The sequence below is a fragment of the Hemibagrus wyckioides genome, linkage group LG18, assembly GCF_019097595.1.
Source record: "Hemibagrus wyckioides isolate EC202008001 linkage group LG18, SWU_Hwy_1.0, whole genome shotgun sequence".
NCBI classification, from domain to species: Eukaryota; Metazoa; Chordata; class Actinopteri; order Siluriformes; family Bagridae; genus Hemibagrus; species Hemibagrus wyckioides.
The window spans coordinates 1,610,001-1,622,500 of NC_080727.1; the positions used below are offsets into that span (position 1 = coordinate 1,610,001).

The 12,500-nt window shown below is 39.8% G+C and overlaps 2 protein-coding genes across 6 annotated transcripts in view; both read left to right on the plus strand.

Annotated features, from left to right (window-relative positions):
• Window positions 1-7,045, plus strand: part of prlra (prolactin receptor a) — a 19,562-nt gene extending 12,517 nt beyond the window's left edge. For all 4 annotated transcript variants that reach the window (XM_058416138.1, XM_058416139.1, XM_058416141.1 and 1 more), the window contains exons 5-9: window positions 529-701; window positions 872-1,013; window positions 2,494-2,590; window positions 2,705-2,774; window positions 3,534-7,045. In XM_058416138.1, the coding sequence (XP_058272121.1) occupies window positions 529-701; window positions 872-1,013; window positions 2,494-2,590; window positions 2,705-2,774; window positions 3,534-4,430 (1,379 nt within the window). In that variant the 3' untranslated portion in view covers window positions 4,431-7,045. The remainder of the gene's footprint in view (window positions 1-528; window positions 702-871; window positions 1,014-2,493; window positions 2,591-2,704; window positions 2,775-3,533) is intronic.
• Window positions 7,046-9,766: 2,721 nt separating this feature from the next.
• agxt2 (alanine--glyoxylate aminotransferase 2) overlaps window positions 9,767-12,500 on the plus strand; it is a 13,646-nt gene continuing 10,912 nt past the window's right edge. The window contains exons 1-5 of one of the 2 annotated variants that reach the window (XM_058416383.1): window positions 9,767-9,976; window positions 10,086-10,292; window positions 10,432-10,731; window positions 11,745-11,824; window positions 12,119-12,309. In XM_058416383.1, coding sequence (XP_058272366.1) covers window positions 10,217-10,292; window positions 10,432-10,731; window positions 11,745-11,824; window positions 12,119-12,309 — 647 coding nt within the window. In that variant the 5' untranslated portion in view covers window positions 9,767-9,976; window positions 10,086-10,216. The remainder of the gene's footprint in view (window positions 9,977-10,085; window positions 10,293-10,431; window positions 10,732-11,744; window positions 11,825-12,118; window positions 12,310-12,500) is intronic. The other variant, XM_058416385.1, reaches the window with a different exon arrangement.

Genomic DNA, 12,500 nt, shown 5'->3' on the forward strand with positions numbered 1-12,500 from the left:
TCTCAGTTTAATTTCTCTTCACGTCCTGACTGAGAGACTGAGAGTGAATTCATCACTTCATCACTTAGCAGAGAAAGCCAGTGTGTAACTCGGTTAATTTCTCATCCTGACCCATAAACTTCACACTAAACGTTAACTTGACCTTCAGACACGTGCTGTGTGTGTGTGTGTGTGTGTGTGTGTGTGTGTGTGTGTGTGTGTGTGTGTGTGTAGTTTTATCTGGCTTTAACAGCACTGAGCTGCATTTTTATGTAAATGAAGTTTTAGTTTTAAATTAATAAGAGCTGTTACCATCTCTCTGTCTCTCTCTCTCTCTCTCTCTCTCTCTCTCTCTGTGTCTCTGTCTGTCTGTCTGTCTGTCTCTCTCTCTCTCTCTCTCTCTCTCTGTGTCTCTGTCTGTCTGTCTGTCTGTCTGTCTGTCTGTCTGTCTCTCTCTCTCTCTCTCTCTCTCTCTGTGTCTCTGTCTGTCTGTCTGTCTGTCTGTCTGTCTCTCTCTCTCTTTCTCTCTCTCTCTCTCTCTCTCTACAGTTCAGCCCAACACCCCTGAGAGAGTGGAGGTGGAGGTGATGGATGATGGAGAGATGAAGGCTCCGTTCCTACATGTGACGTGGGAGAAGCCGCAGTCAGCAGACACTCGCTCTGGCTGGATCACACTCATCTACCAGCTCCGCGTTAAACAGATCAGAGGAGACACCTGGGAGGTGTGTGTGTGTGTGTGTGTGTTGCCTTCTCTACTGTACTCTTCTTACTCATCTTTCTTGTCTTCTTGTCTGATAATTTTCTTGTTTAATCTCTTGAATCTCAGTGACAAAATGAAAATCATAGAGTTGTATGTGTGTGTGTCTGTGTGTGTGTGTGTGTGTGTGTGCAGGAGTACGACGCAGGCATGCAGAAGTACTACAATGTCTTCAGCCTGCTCTCCGGTAAAGAGTACATGGTGCAGATTCGCTGTAAACCGGACCACGGCTTCTGGAGCGAGTGGACGAATCCAGTCTATGTGCAGATGCCTGAATGTAAGAGAAAATCCTCAACTCAACTCAGCTCTATCTATCTATCTATCTATCTATCTATCTATCTATCTATCTATCTATCTATCTATCTATCTATCTATCTATCTATCTATCTATCTATCTATCTATCTATCTATCGCTAATGACATCATGTGATGTCACGTGTGCACCAATCCCCCAAAATAAGTGGAAAGTAAAAAAGACCACATTAAGGACATGTGACATATCAGTACTCAGCACAATGAGGGGATCTGTGTGATGTGTGTCCTGGTGAAGTCACGTGACATCACATGCACACCAACCTCCCAAACTAAGCTGAATCGCAAAATTACAGCAGCATACACATGACATATCAAAATGCTCAGCACAATGAGGGGAACTTTGTGACGTGTATCCTGGTGAAGTCACGTGACGTCACTTGCATGTCAACAATGAAATTACGTGTAAACCGGACCACGACTTCTGGAGCGAATGGACGAATCTTGTCTACGTGCAGATGCCTGAGTGTAAGAGGAAATCCTCAGCTCGGCTCCTCTCAGTCAAATATCACTGAACTGATATGATTTTCTTCTAAAACGAAGCAAACAAAACCTAAAATTTAGCAGACTTGACAGAAGTGTCACATCTGTATAAAGATCAGACAGTCCGATTTTCTGTTCTTCTACCGCCCGGAGCTCAGACTCAGACGTTCCTCTCGAACCGCATGCACACCCTCAACTCCTCCCCTCCTCTCCACTGCCTGCAGACAGACTGATTTCATAACGCCGGGTGTCCGATCTGACGTTTCCTTTTGTTTCTCTCTTTATTTATCAGGGTTTATTGTTTATTTTTATGCATCACTTACTGAGAAATATGATGCTGTCAGTCTGCACCTGCTCACCGCCAACCGTAACATTTATACATACACACACACACACACACACACACACACACTTCATCTCCAGTAGCACACTGATTCCATGACAGGATAAAAATAAACGTCATTTATATTATGAATTTAAAATAAAGTGTTTTATATAAGCAGCAATTTGTTAAAAAATAATATAAATTAACAAATAATATAAATAGAATATTATTTATTCATCCATATATTGTTAATGATAATAAAAATATTTTTAAAATAATGTAAAAATAATATTATATAACATGTATTATAATAATAATAATAATAATAATAATAATAATAATATAAACTGTGTTCATGTAAAAAATATATTGTAAAAATATATACATTATTTTTTATTAAATATTGTAGTGCATATATATACAGTATATTTTATCAAATTGTTATTTTATTTATTTATTTATTATTTATTTATTATTTAAATTATTATTATTTATTATTTAAATTAAAAAGTAAATTAAAAATAAATAATATTATATAAAAATACTAAGAAGTTATATAAGATCATATTATTATTCTCTCCAAAATGCTGCTTTTTCAGGTTAGGATTTATTTATTTGTTTGTTTGTTTGTTTACAGTCTTGGATACAGAGCGCTCTGTGTGGATCCTGGTGGCTGTTTTTTCAGCCTTCGTCCTCCTCATCCTCACCTGGACTGTGAACCTTAAGCGGAACAGGTGAGTCTGAGCCGTTCCTTTAGTGTGTTAATTACTCAGTGAAGGGGGCGTGGCCTTAGAGCCTGTTTTATTTATTTATTTATTTATTTATTTATTTATTTTTCTTGTCTTTAGTGTGAAACGCTGCCTGCTGCCTCCTGTCCCTGGACCCAAAATCAAAGGCTTTGACCAGCAGCTGCTCAAAGTAACTAACACACACACACACATAGCCGTGTCCCCTATCTACACACTCACCTTACCTCTATCTATCTATCTATCTATCTATCTATCTATCTATCTATCTATCTATCTATCTATCTATCTATCTATCTATCTATCTATCGATAATGATGCCACGTGACGCCACGTGTGCACCAACCCCCCTAAAATAAGTGGAAAGTAAAAATGACCACATCAAGGGCATGTGACATATCAAAACGCTCAGCACAATGAGAGGATCTGTGTGATGTGTGTTCTGGTGAAGTCACGTGACGTCACTTGCATGTCAAGCACGAAATTATGTGGAATCACAAAATTACCGCAACATACACGTGACGTATCAATACACTCAGCACATCAAGGTAAAATGGGTTATGTGTGTTCTGGTGATGTATCCACATATCCAAGCATATCTGTCCACTCACTATTAAAACTATTGGCAACCTATCTATCCACTGGCCTCCGAAAAGCATCGGACGTTATGACTACTTGCTTCATCAAACTAACGTTAAAGTTTGTCATGAAGAACTTCAAAAATCTAGTTATAGATTTATAATCCAGCTAAATATCATTTATTTCATTCATTATTCTTGAACACTTCGAACACTTAATTAGCTTAAAGAATCAGCTCGTTAACACAGGAGGTTTATAATGAGACTTCATCACTGATTGTTCACTTTTTAGTGAATGTCGGGTCTGTAGTCATGTTGCTTTATTGTCTGCTTTCCCCTTCTCTTCATGGCAGAGTGGTCGATCAGAGGAAGTGTTCAACGCGCTGGTGATCCACAGTTTCCCTCCAACCAAGTACGAGGAGCTGATAGTGGATTATCTGGAGGTTTGCGACGACGACGAGACACACGACTCGGTTTTGGAGTCCAAAGATCCGCACGTGGCGTTGGTGAAGTATACCAGCACATCGTCGGACAGCGACTCGGGACGAGGAAGCTGCGACAGCCGAACCCTGCTGATGGACAAGGGCACAGGGGGACGGAACGAGGGCAGAGCCAAGCAGGTGGGCTGGGGTTCTGCAGGGCACAGTTCTCCGATCAGAGGAGAAGGAAAAGGCCGGATGTGGAATAACGTCTTCTCATCTCCTCAGCTGCAGTCTGAGCACCACTATTATCAGCAGGACCTCCATTTCCAGCAGCCGCATGACTCCAAATGCATCTACCACAACATCCCAGAGATTTCCTGCATCTCCTCGTCCGTGCACATGAGCAGAACCGTGGAGAATCGTCTGGAGGAGATTCTGATCAAACCCCGGGTCTGCGGACGGTCTCAGACTGACAGCACGGATGCCGTTGTGACCCGGTCCACCAAACCTCAACCCACGGAATACGTAGAGGTCCAGACTGTGGATCAGGAAAACGTCCTCCACGTCCAGCCACTCTCCGACCCAGAGGAGCGAAATCAGGAACTTTCAGACTCCTCACCCAATGAGAATTACAGCAAGGTGCGAGACGTGATCTCGGATAATCTGCTGCTGCTGCAGAGGGATTTGAGCAGTGCACCGCAGGAATGCCAGTGTCAAGCAAATCATCAGGAGAACCATCAGACCTGTAAACCCAGCACCATCCTGTCCTCATCCTCCATCCTGCAGCTAGGGAACGGATATGTCGACTCAACCATGATGATTTCCTAACGTCTCTGTTTATCGAGTTCCCATCGGAAATAAGAGCTTTCACGAATCATTCCTGGGACAAGGAATCTCTTGAGCACCAGATGTTCTGAAAGATCAACTGAGGTTCAGAGGAGAACGTCTGTGCTACAACCTCATGGTGATGGCTCATGTCTTTGGTCGCTATCAGGTTCTGTCGGATTCTACCTGGTTCTGTCGGGTCAGTACTTTCTTTGGAAAAGACCATGGTTCTTTCACAGTGTAGACTCGTGCTGACCGTCTGTCTTAACCAATCAGTAGCCTGAAGACTGAAGATGTTTCAGTGACTCTATTCATCCTGATTTTTATACTCGAACTCGATTAGTGACTTATTTACTTAATGTGAGACACTACAGGCTTATCAAAATAAGTGTCTAGTTAGATATGCATAAATTTGCATATTTAATAAGGTTGTAAACCTCAGGCTTCCACGCAATATGATACGATACAATTCAAATTAATAAAAAAACAATTACATATTCAGTAAAAGCACAAAATCTGAAATGATCACGAAACCTGAACAACTTTATCCTGAACAGTGACGACAAATAAAAAAGGATTTATTTTTATTTTCTGTTCTGAGAGGCCAAATCACCTTGCTAATGTGTTTAATTATTTATATGTTTTTTAAAAAATATTCATAATTATGTGCTTTATCTGTTTATCCTTTTTCAATAAATTCTTGATACAAAACATAAATAATAAAAAAAACATTTATTTGAGTAAAAAAAAGTATTAAAATTAGGGATAAAAATAATATTTCATCAAATTCTCCAGAAAAAATAAAAAATTATCTTTATTGTTTAAACCATAGTTATAGCTTATTATCAGACCAAATCTAGAAAAGTCTGAGATTTCTGGGTCTGAGTTGATGGAAATGTCAAATATTATGACCTGTAAATTGAGTCTTTTCAGAGATATCTGGCATGACGGGATTGTGACGTGGGCAGAGCTTAAAGCCTTATTCAAATACACTAAGGTTCTGTGGTCCTGAGGTGAACCAAACAACAAAGAAATAAACACTGGATGTATGTCATAAATGCAGTTTGTGCAAAAATTCGGACGGGTTCCTCCTGTAGTGTCTTGCGTTAACCGTCATCTCTGTGTATGAAAAAAACACTGGAGACGTTCTGAAGTTCCTCAGACACTGCATATAACATTTTTAATTTAAACACCAATCAACGATGCACTTCATCAGATGCTCCTCTGCTTCATCCACGCAGGAACAAAACTCTTAAAACGCTCATTTCGGTAAGCGTGAAGGTTCAATGAGAGAGAAACCTGAACTTGAGGAGATCTCACGGAGAAGGAACTCTAACGAGGTTAGAACCTTCAAACACACGGCACTTAAAGCGTCTGGGTTTGATCCCAGAGCTTCTGCTTCTACAGCAAGGACCTGAATTGCTGGAGTTTTTGGTTCTAGGTACTGATTTATGGTTATTTGCACTGGACTAGATGTCTTATGATGTAAACACAGCTAATTTTTGCACAAATCTTGATAAATCAAGATGTTTGTACTTCATAACCATAGCAGAGGCAGTGATATGATGAAAATATACACAAAAAAATGATATATAGGACTGATTATACCTGCTATGTCATTGAAAACACATAAAAAACAAATAATACGACAATAGTGCAACATTTTTAACATCTCGTTCATCATTAGATTAGCTATCATTAGCTATCATGAGATCAATATTATTAGATTGTGGTATTGTCCAGCCCTGAACATTAGACGCTAAACATTTAAATCCGAGCGATCTGTGAGCTGGAGACGAGCTGTGTGATATTTCAGACTGAATTAACAGCAAAAAGCTAACGTGGTAGCCTGAGAGAGAAGGTTAGCGAGCTAGCATTGTTTTAGAAAGGTTCATTTTGAGTTGTTTATGGAACAAGGATTAAATAAATCAGTATGTTTCAGTGAGACCTAATCAGTTTCAAGCTGATTTTTTAATGCTAGAAGACAGTAGTGTGCTCTGTGGAAATGTTTGTGTTCATATTTAAAGCTCTGATGTTGACTGTAATGAACAGAACCGCAGTTAATCGTCTATTAAAGTCGTTAATGATTGTTATTTACACTAGAATGTAGGTATTAAAGACACTAAATCCACTCGGCTGATTTGTGAGTCACGGAAATGCATCGTGTTCAAGATTTCAACATGTCCTTCAGATATTTATATTGATTTCACACCGAAAATCATTTTGTGTACAGATCCATTTTGTATTACTGACACGAAAAAAACCCAAAACTGAAAGGATGAGTGCTCAGACGGAAAGAGCTGCTTCCTCGGAGAATCCTCTCACCCACTGAAAAGCTTTCCTTTGTTTGTTTTTTTTTTCGTTGCTGTGTGTTTTTTCTGTCACTTCTCTTTCGCTTAAGTCCTCTGAAACACACTCCTGACCGGTCAGCGTCGGTCAGAGGAGCTGTATAAGTGGCACTGTTCGTGATATAACACTCATTTACGGTAAACACCGAGTCTGGGGATGAGCTGTTGTGACTCCTGTGATGTTCTGTTTTGTGTGAATCATCTTTACTGATGTTTGTTGTGAGCAGCACAAAGTGAAAAAAATAATAAAAGTGAAAAAAAAAACTTTTATTACAGTCTGACAATGTATTTGTTTTGCTTTTTTTCTGAATACAGTCAAAACCCACATTGCTATGAAACTTCTTGGGTCTTTTCACTGATTTGAATCATTTGAATCATTCAACTAAATGATTCATTCAGATTTGAACAACTGCACAGATTTGAACAGTCTTACACTGATCTGCTGAACAATAGAAGATGAAATTATTGACCAACTGAACAAGAGAGGAACAAATCACATTAATGACAGCTGATTCAAATACTGACCAGCTGAATGCGAGCAGAGTGACTCTAAGTCATGATAAAGAGTCACTCATTAAACAGTGACTGAACCATACAACGACAGACAAGCAAAATTGGCCCTGATGGATTGATTCATTGATTGACAGAATGAATAAGTTGATGAGTGAATCTTGGTTAAGACAGAAAGATTCACTGACTCAAACACTGACCCACTGAACTAGAGAAGAGTCAATCTTGGTCGTGGCAGATGATTCGTTGACTCAAACAGCTGGAAAGATTCAATAATGGACTGATAAACACTGACCAGTTGAATGTGAGAACAGTGAATTTCAATATCAAGACCAAATTACTGAATGAGAGAAGACAGGATCTTTGTCATGACTGAAAGATTAATGGATTCATAAAACAGAATGATTTACTGATAGAGAGAATCTTGAAATGAAATAGCCTTTATTTGTCACATATACATTACAACACAGTGAAATTCTTTTTCACAGATCCCATCCTTGGAGGTTGGGGTCAGAGCACAGGGTCAGCCATGATACAGCACCACTGGAGCAGAGAGGGTTAAGGGCCTTGCTCAAGGGCCCAACAGTGGGAACTTGGCAGTGCTGGGACTTGAACCCCTGAGCTTCCGGTAAACAACCCAGAGCCTTAACCACTTGAGCCACCACTGCCACTTGTTTAGGATAGGAAGACTCATCAGTTCAAACACTGACCAGATGAATGAGAGAACGAGAGAGTGAGAGAGTGAATTTTGGTCACAACAGAAAGATTTGTCAACAATACATACGTTCCTCAGAACCTCCGACAATGAACAGTGGGTACTGCTCTCCCAGCTATGGGCACGCAGGAATACAGCGCACGACCTTTCTGGTCCAGAACACCTTCTGGTGGCCAAGATGTCAATGCCTGTGCTGTGCGCACCCAATCGAGAACATCACACCTGCTCACCACAACTGCTGGACGGCTTACTCAAACCCCTACCCATTCCACAGCGACCAGGGTCACACATGATGGTGGATTTCGTGACGGGCCTCTTGAACTCCCATGGGTACACCACCATGTTGGTTATAGTTGACTGATTTTCCAAAGCCTGCAGGTTAGTACCTCTGAAGGGGCTCCTCACCTCCATGGAAAACACACAAGCCCTGTTCCACCACGTGTTTCATAACTATGGACTCCCCGAGGGTAATGTCTCAGGCCGAGGAACCCAGTTCATGTTGAGAGTGTTGAACAATTCGACAATTGTGAACAACTATGTGAATTATGAGAATTATGTGAGCCAAATGGCAAACCAGTGGCCAGGCAGAGTGCCAAAACCAGGAGCTGGGCAGATATCTGAGAAGTTATTGCAGTCCAGTTCCTCCCAGAACTCACTCACCCATTCATCCACTGGTCTCACACCATTCCAGTGTGTCCTAGGTTACCAACCTCCCATTCCCATGGTCAGGAGAGCCTCCTGATGAACCGTCGATGACTGGTTCAAGAGTTTTGGGAGAGCATCCACGTTCACCTTCAGTGAGCTATCCAACAACAGCGTGCTCAGGCTGACCGACGGAAAGGCCCTGTGAACCTGGTCAATATGTATGGCTGTGAACCAAAAATCGAGACTCTTGCAGTTATTGCAGTTATTATTCTGTTATAGATGTGTGTTTATATTGTTTTCAGGTCACTCCTAATGGATACATCTTCTTAAAGCAGCTGAACTTTACCACAGGATCAGTTTATTCTCCCCAGTTTATCATTAGCGGACTTCTTGAAGAACTTTAATGGCTATGTGCCAAACTTCATACTAGCGTACGAACTAGTATGCTTTTGTTAAATATGAAAACAATCAAAAAAACAAAAACAGTATATAATATTTTACATAAGCATTTATGTTAGTGCTAGTATCCAGCGTGGGTGTGTGTTATATATTATTAAACTAGTCTACTATTGAGTACAGAAGTATGCTGTTCATTACAATGGATAAAGTCACAACACATTCACTCCAGAAGTCAAATGTAACACAAAATAATGTAAGGCATGGTCTCTGAATATTCCCTTTAGGTGCATTATGTCAGGAGGCAGTGATGAAGAACCTGCGAGTCCAGATGCCTTCATGCAATTTCACACCTGAGACATTCCAGGTAAAGCAGCAGTAATTACTCCATATCATAAAGTCTAAATGTCTCTGTCCTGAAGACTTAACCATGTCAGAGAGTTGACTCTTAAATCTTTACATTTAATTGTTCTTAAAATGTAAATGTATAAAAAACCTAGATGTTGTTGTGAGGAGAAATCTGTTCTGGAAGGAGTCTCCAGGTTTGTCTGAGTCAGAGGGGAAGCTCCAGTTGAGTGTATTATTAACGTGGAGGTTTTTCTTCCGAGTGGCACAAAGTGACTGAATCATAGAATCAGTGACTGAATGATAGAATGATAGAACGATAAATTTGGCCCCGATGGAAAGATTCATTGATTGACAGAACGAATACATTAATGAGTGAATCTTGGTCAAGACAGATGATTCGTTGACTCAAACAGCTGGAAAGATTCACAAATTGACTGATAAACACTGACCAGCGAATCTCAATATCAAGAACAAATTACTGAATGAGAAAGGACAGGATCTTTGTCATTAACTGATTCATTCAACCAGAAGGATTCACTGATTCAGTTACTGACCTGCTGAAAAAGAGAGAGAGAGAGTGAATCTTGGTAAGACTCATCATTTCAAATAATGACCAGATGAATGAAAGAATGACAGAGATTGAGTATTGGTCACAGTAGAAAAATTTGCTGATTTAAACCCTGACCCAATGTACAGCAGAAAAGCGACTCACTGTTGTGGCAGAAAGAGTCAGTGCCTTGAGGAATGGGAGAAAATAATCACAGTCATGACAGAGAGATTGAGTGATTTGTTCAAACACTCAGCTGCTAAGAGTGACAGAGCAGCGAATGACTGGAAGGAATGAGGAGCACACAAGCCACATGACTGTGTGGTCATTTAGACACAAGGCTACTAATCTACAGGGTAAATTTCACCTTTAATCAGATTGCTCCTTTAACCTGCCTGTTTTAAAGGAATAATTGAACACTGCATTAATGCATTTTTGGACATGTAAGTTTTGTTATTATTTTGTTATATATGTGTGTGTGTTTGTGTTTTCTAGGTCACTCCTGGTGGCAAGAGCTGCAGGGTTTATTGCCCCTCTGTCACCCCACACTCCAACAGAGCTTCTTAAAGCAGCTGAACATTACCTCTGGATCAGGATATTCTCCCCAGTTTGTCATTACTGGATTTCTCTCCACCCATTCTGCCTATCAGAAATATATACTCCTTACATTTACCCAAAGCTCTGAAAGTATTTGTGAAAGCATGCACAAAACCCTAGCCCGAGTGAAGTCTCCATGGTGGGCCAGAAGAGTCGGACACGTAGTCGGCTCTGTGCTTCAGATCCACCGAGCAAGTGGTGAGTATTATTTATTCCCAAATCCTAGCAAATCGATTTTAATAATCCAAATTACATTTCAGAATCGTACTCGGAGATATAAAGCGTTTTTTTTTTAGCATGTGCTTATCATATTTTAGCGGCGTAATGGGTGTAATTTAATGGCTCCGTGCCAAGCTTCATACTAGCGTACTAACTAGTATGCTTTCGTTAAATATATGAAATCAGTGAAACAAAAACAGTGTATAGTATTATACATAAGCATTTTTATTAGTGCTAGTATACAGCGTGTGTGTGTTATATATTATTAAACTAGCCTACTATTTAGTACAGAAATATGCTGTTATATACTTCATAGCACATTAGTGCGTTAGTATGCAATGCTAGCCATAGGGAATAGCTAGGAAACCCGATTATATCTACTGTTTTGAGCTCTGTGTTTTAACTATCAGAGTTTGATCAACTAATCTTCATAATTTATCCACCGTCCTGGATGTTTTATTTATTCATTTATTTTATTTAAGAAACGCGAAAGAAACGCGAAAGAAAAAAAGACTGAAAAACGCCACAGGTTTCCATAGTAACGGGATTTCACCACAGGCCTAAGGTCACATAGATAACGCAGCATTCCTGGTAAAACTCTTAAAAGATGTGTTTTATTCACTTTAATACAGCACAGAATGGGTAAATTGTTATATTAACCACGCAGAAATGCAGCAGAGTTCAGGAATCTGAATGAAGCGTTAAAAAAAAGTATTTCAGGCTTTAGGAATTAAATCTCGATTCTTTTTGATGAACAGCTCCCTGCCTGCGTTCTCTCGAAAAGAATCGATTCTTTAGGAATTGAGAGTCGAGTCGAGTATATATATATATATATATATATATATATATATATATATTGTATACTATACACACACACACACGCAGACAACAACGGTTGATTAAATTTAAATAAATAAATAAAATTGACACAGTTTTTCACCTTATCCCTGTTTTACACTGGCTAAAGTCACAACACATTCACTTCCCTTTAGGTGCATTATGTCAGGAGGCAGTGATGAAGAACCTGCGAGTCCAGATGCCTTCATGCAATTTCACACCTGAGACATTCCAGGTAAAGCAGCAGTAATTACTCCATATCATAAAGTCTAAATGTCTCTGTCCTGAAGACTTAACCATGTCAGAGAATTTACACTTAAATCCTCTTAAATCTGACTGTTCCTAAAATATAAATGCGTAAAAAAAACCTAGATGTTGTTGTGAGGAGAAATCTGTTCTGGAAGGAGTCTCCAGGTTTGTCTGAGTCAGAGGGGAAGCTCCAGTTTAACGATGTGTTCTGATCAGATGTTATTATTAGATAATACTGAGTTATATCGAGTGTATTATTAACATGGAGTTGTCTGTGTAGGGGATGAGTAAGGAGCGGATGCTGGAGATCAGGAAGCTGAACTGTAATCCCATGACCATGAAGGTGACCTACTACAAGAAGCCAGTTTTTATCCATCATGGTTTCATGCAGTGGCTGTGGGATGTGGATGGGTCACGCTATCTGGACATGTTCGCCGGAGTCGCTACGGTCAGCGTGGGACACTGCCATCCGTAAGCCCGCGTCTGGTGTAGGATTATTCCAGTTTTCACTCTGTGCTGAATAAAAAGCTGAATACAAAAATGTTCTAGTTAATTTGACTCTAATACTGTTCTTATGTGCTTGATGTTTAATTGGCATTGTTTAAATTCCTACAGAGAGGAAAGGTTTTCCAGCGTCCAAGCAATTTTTTTTTCTTGCCTAA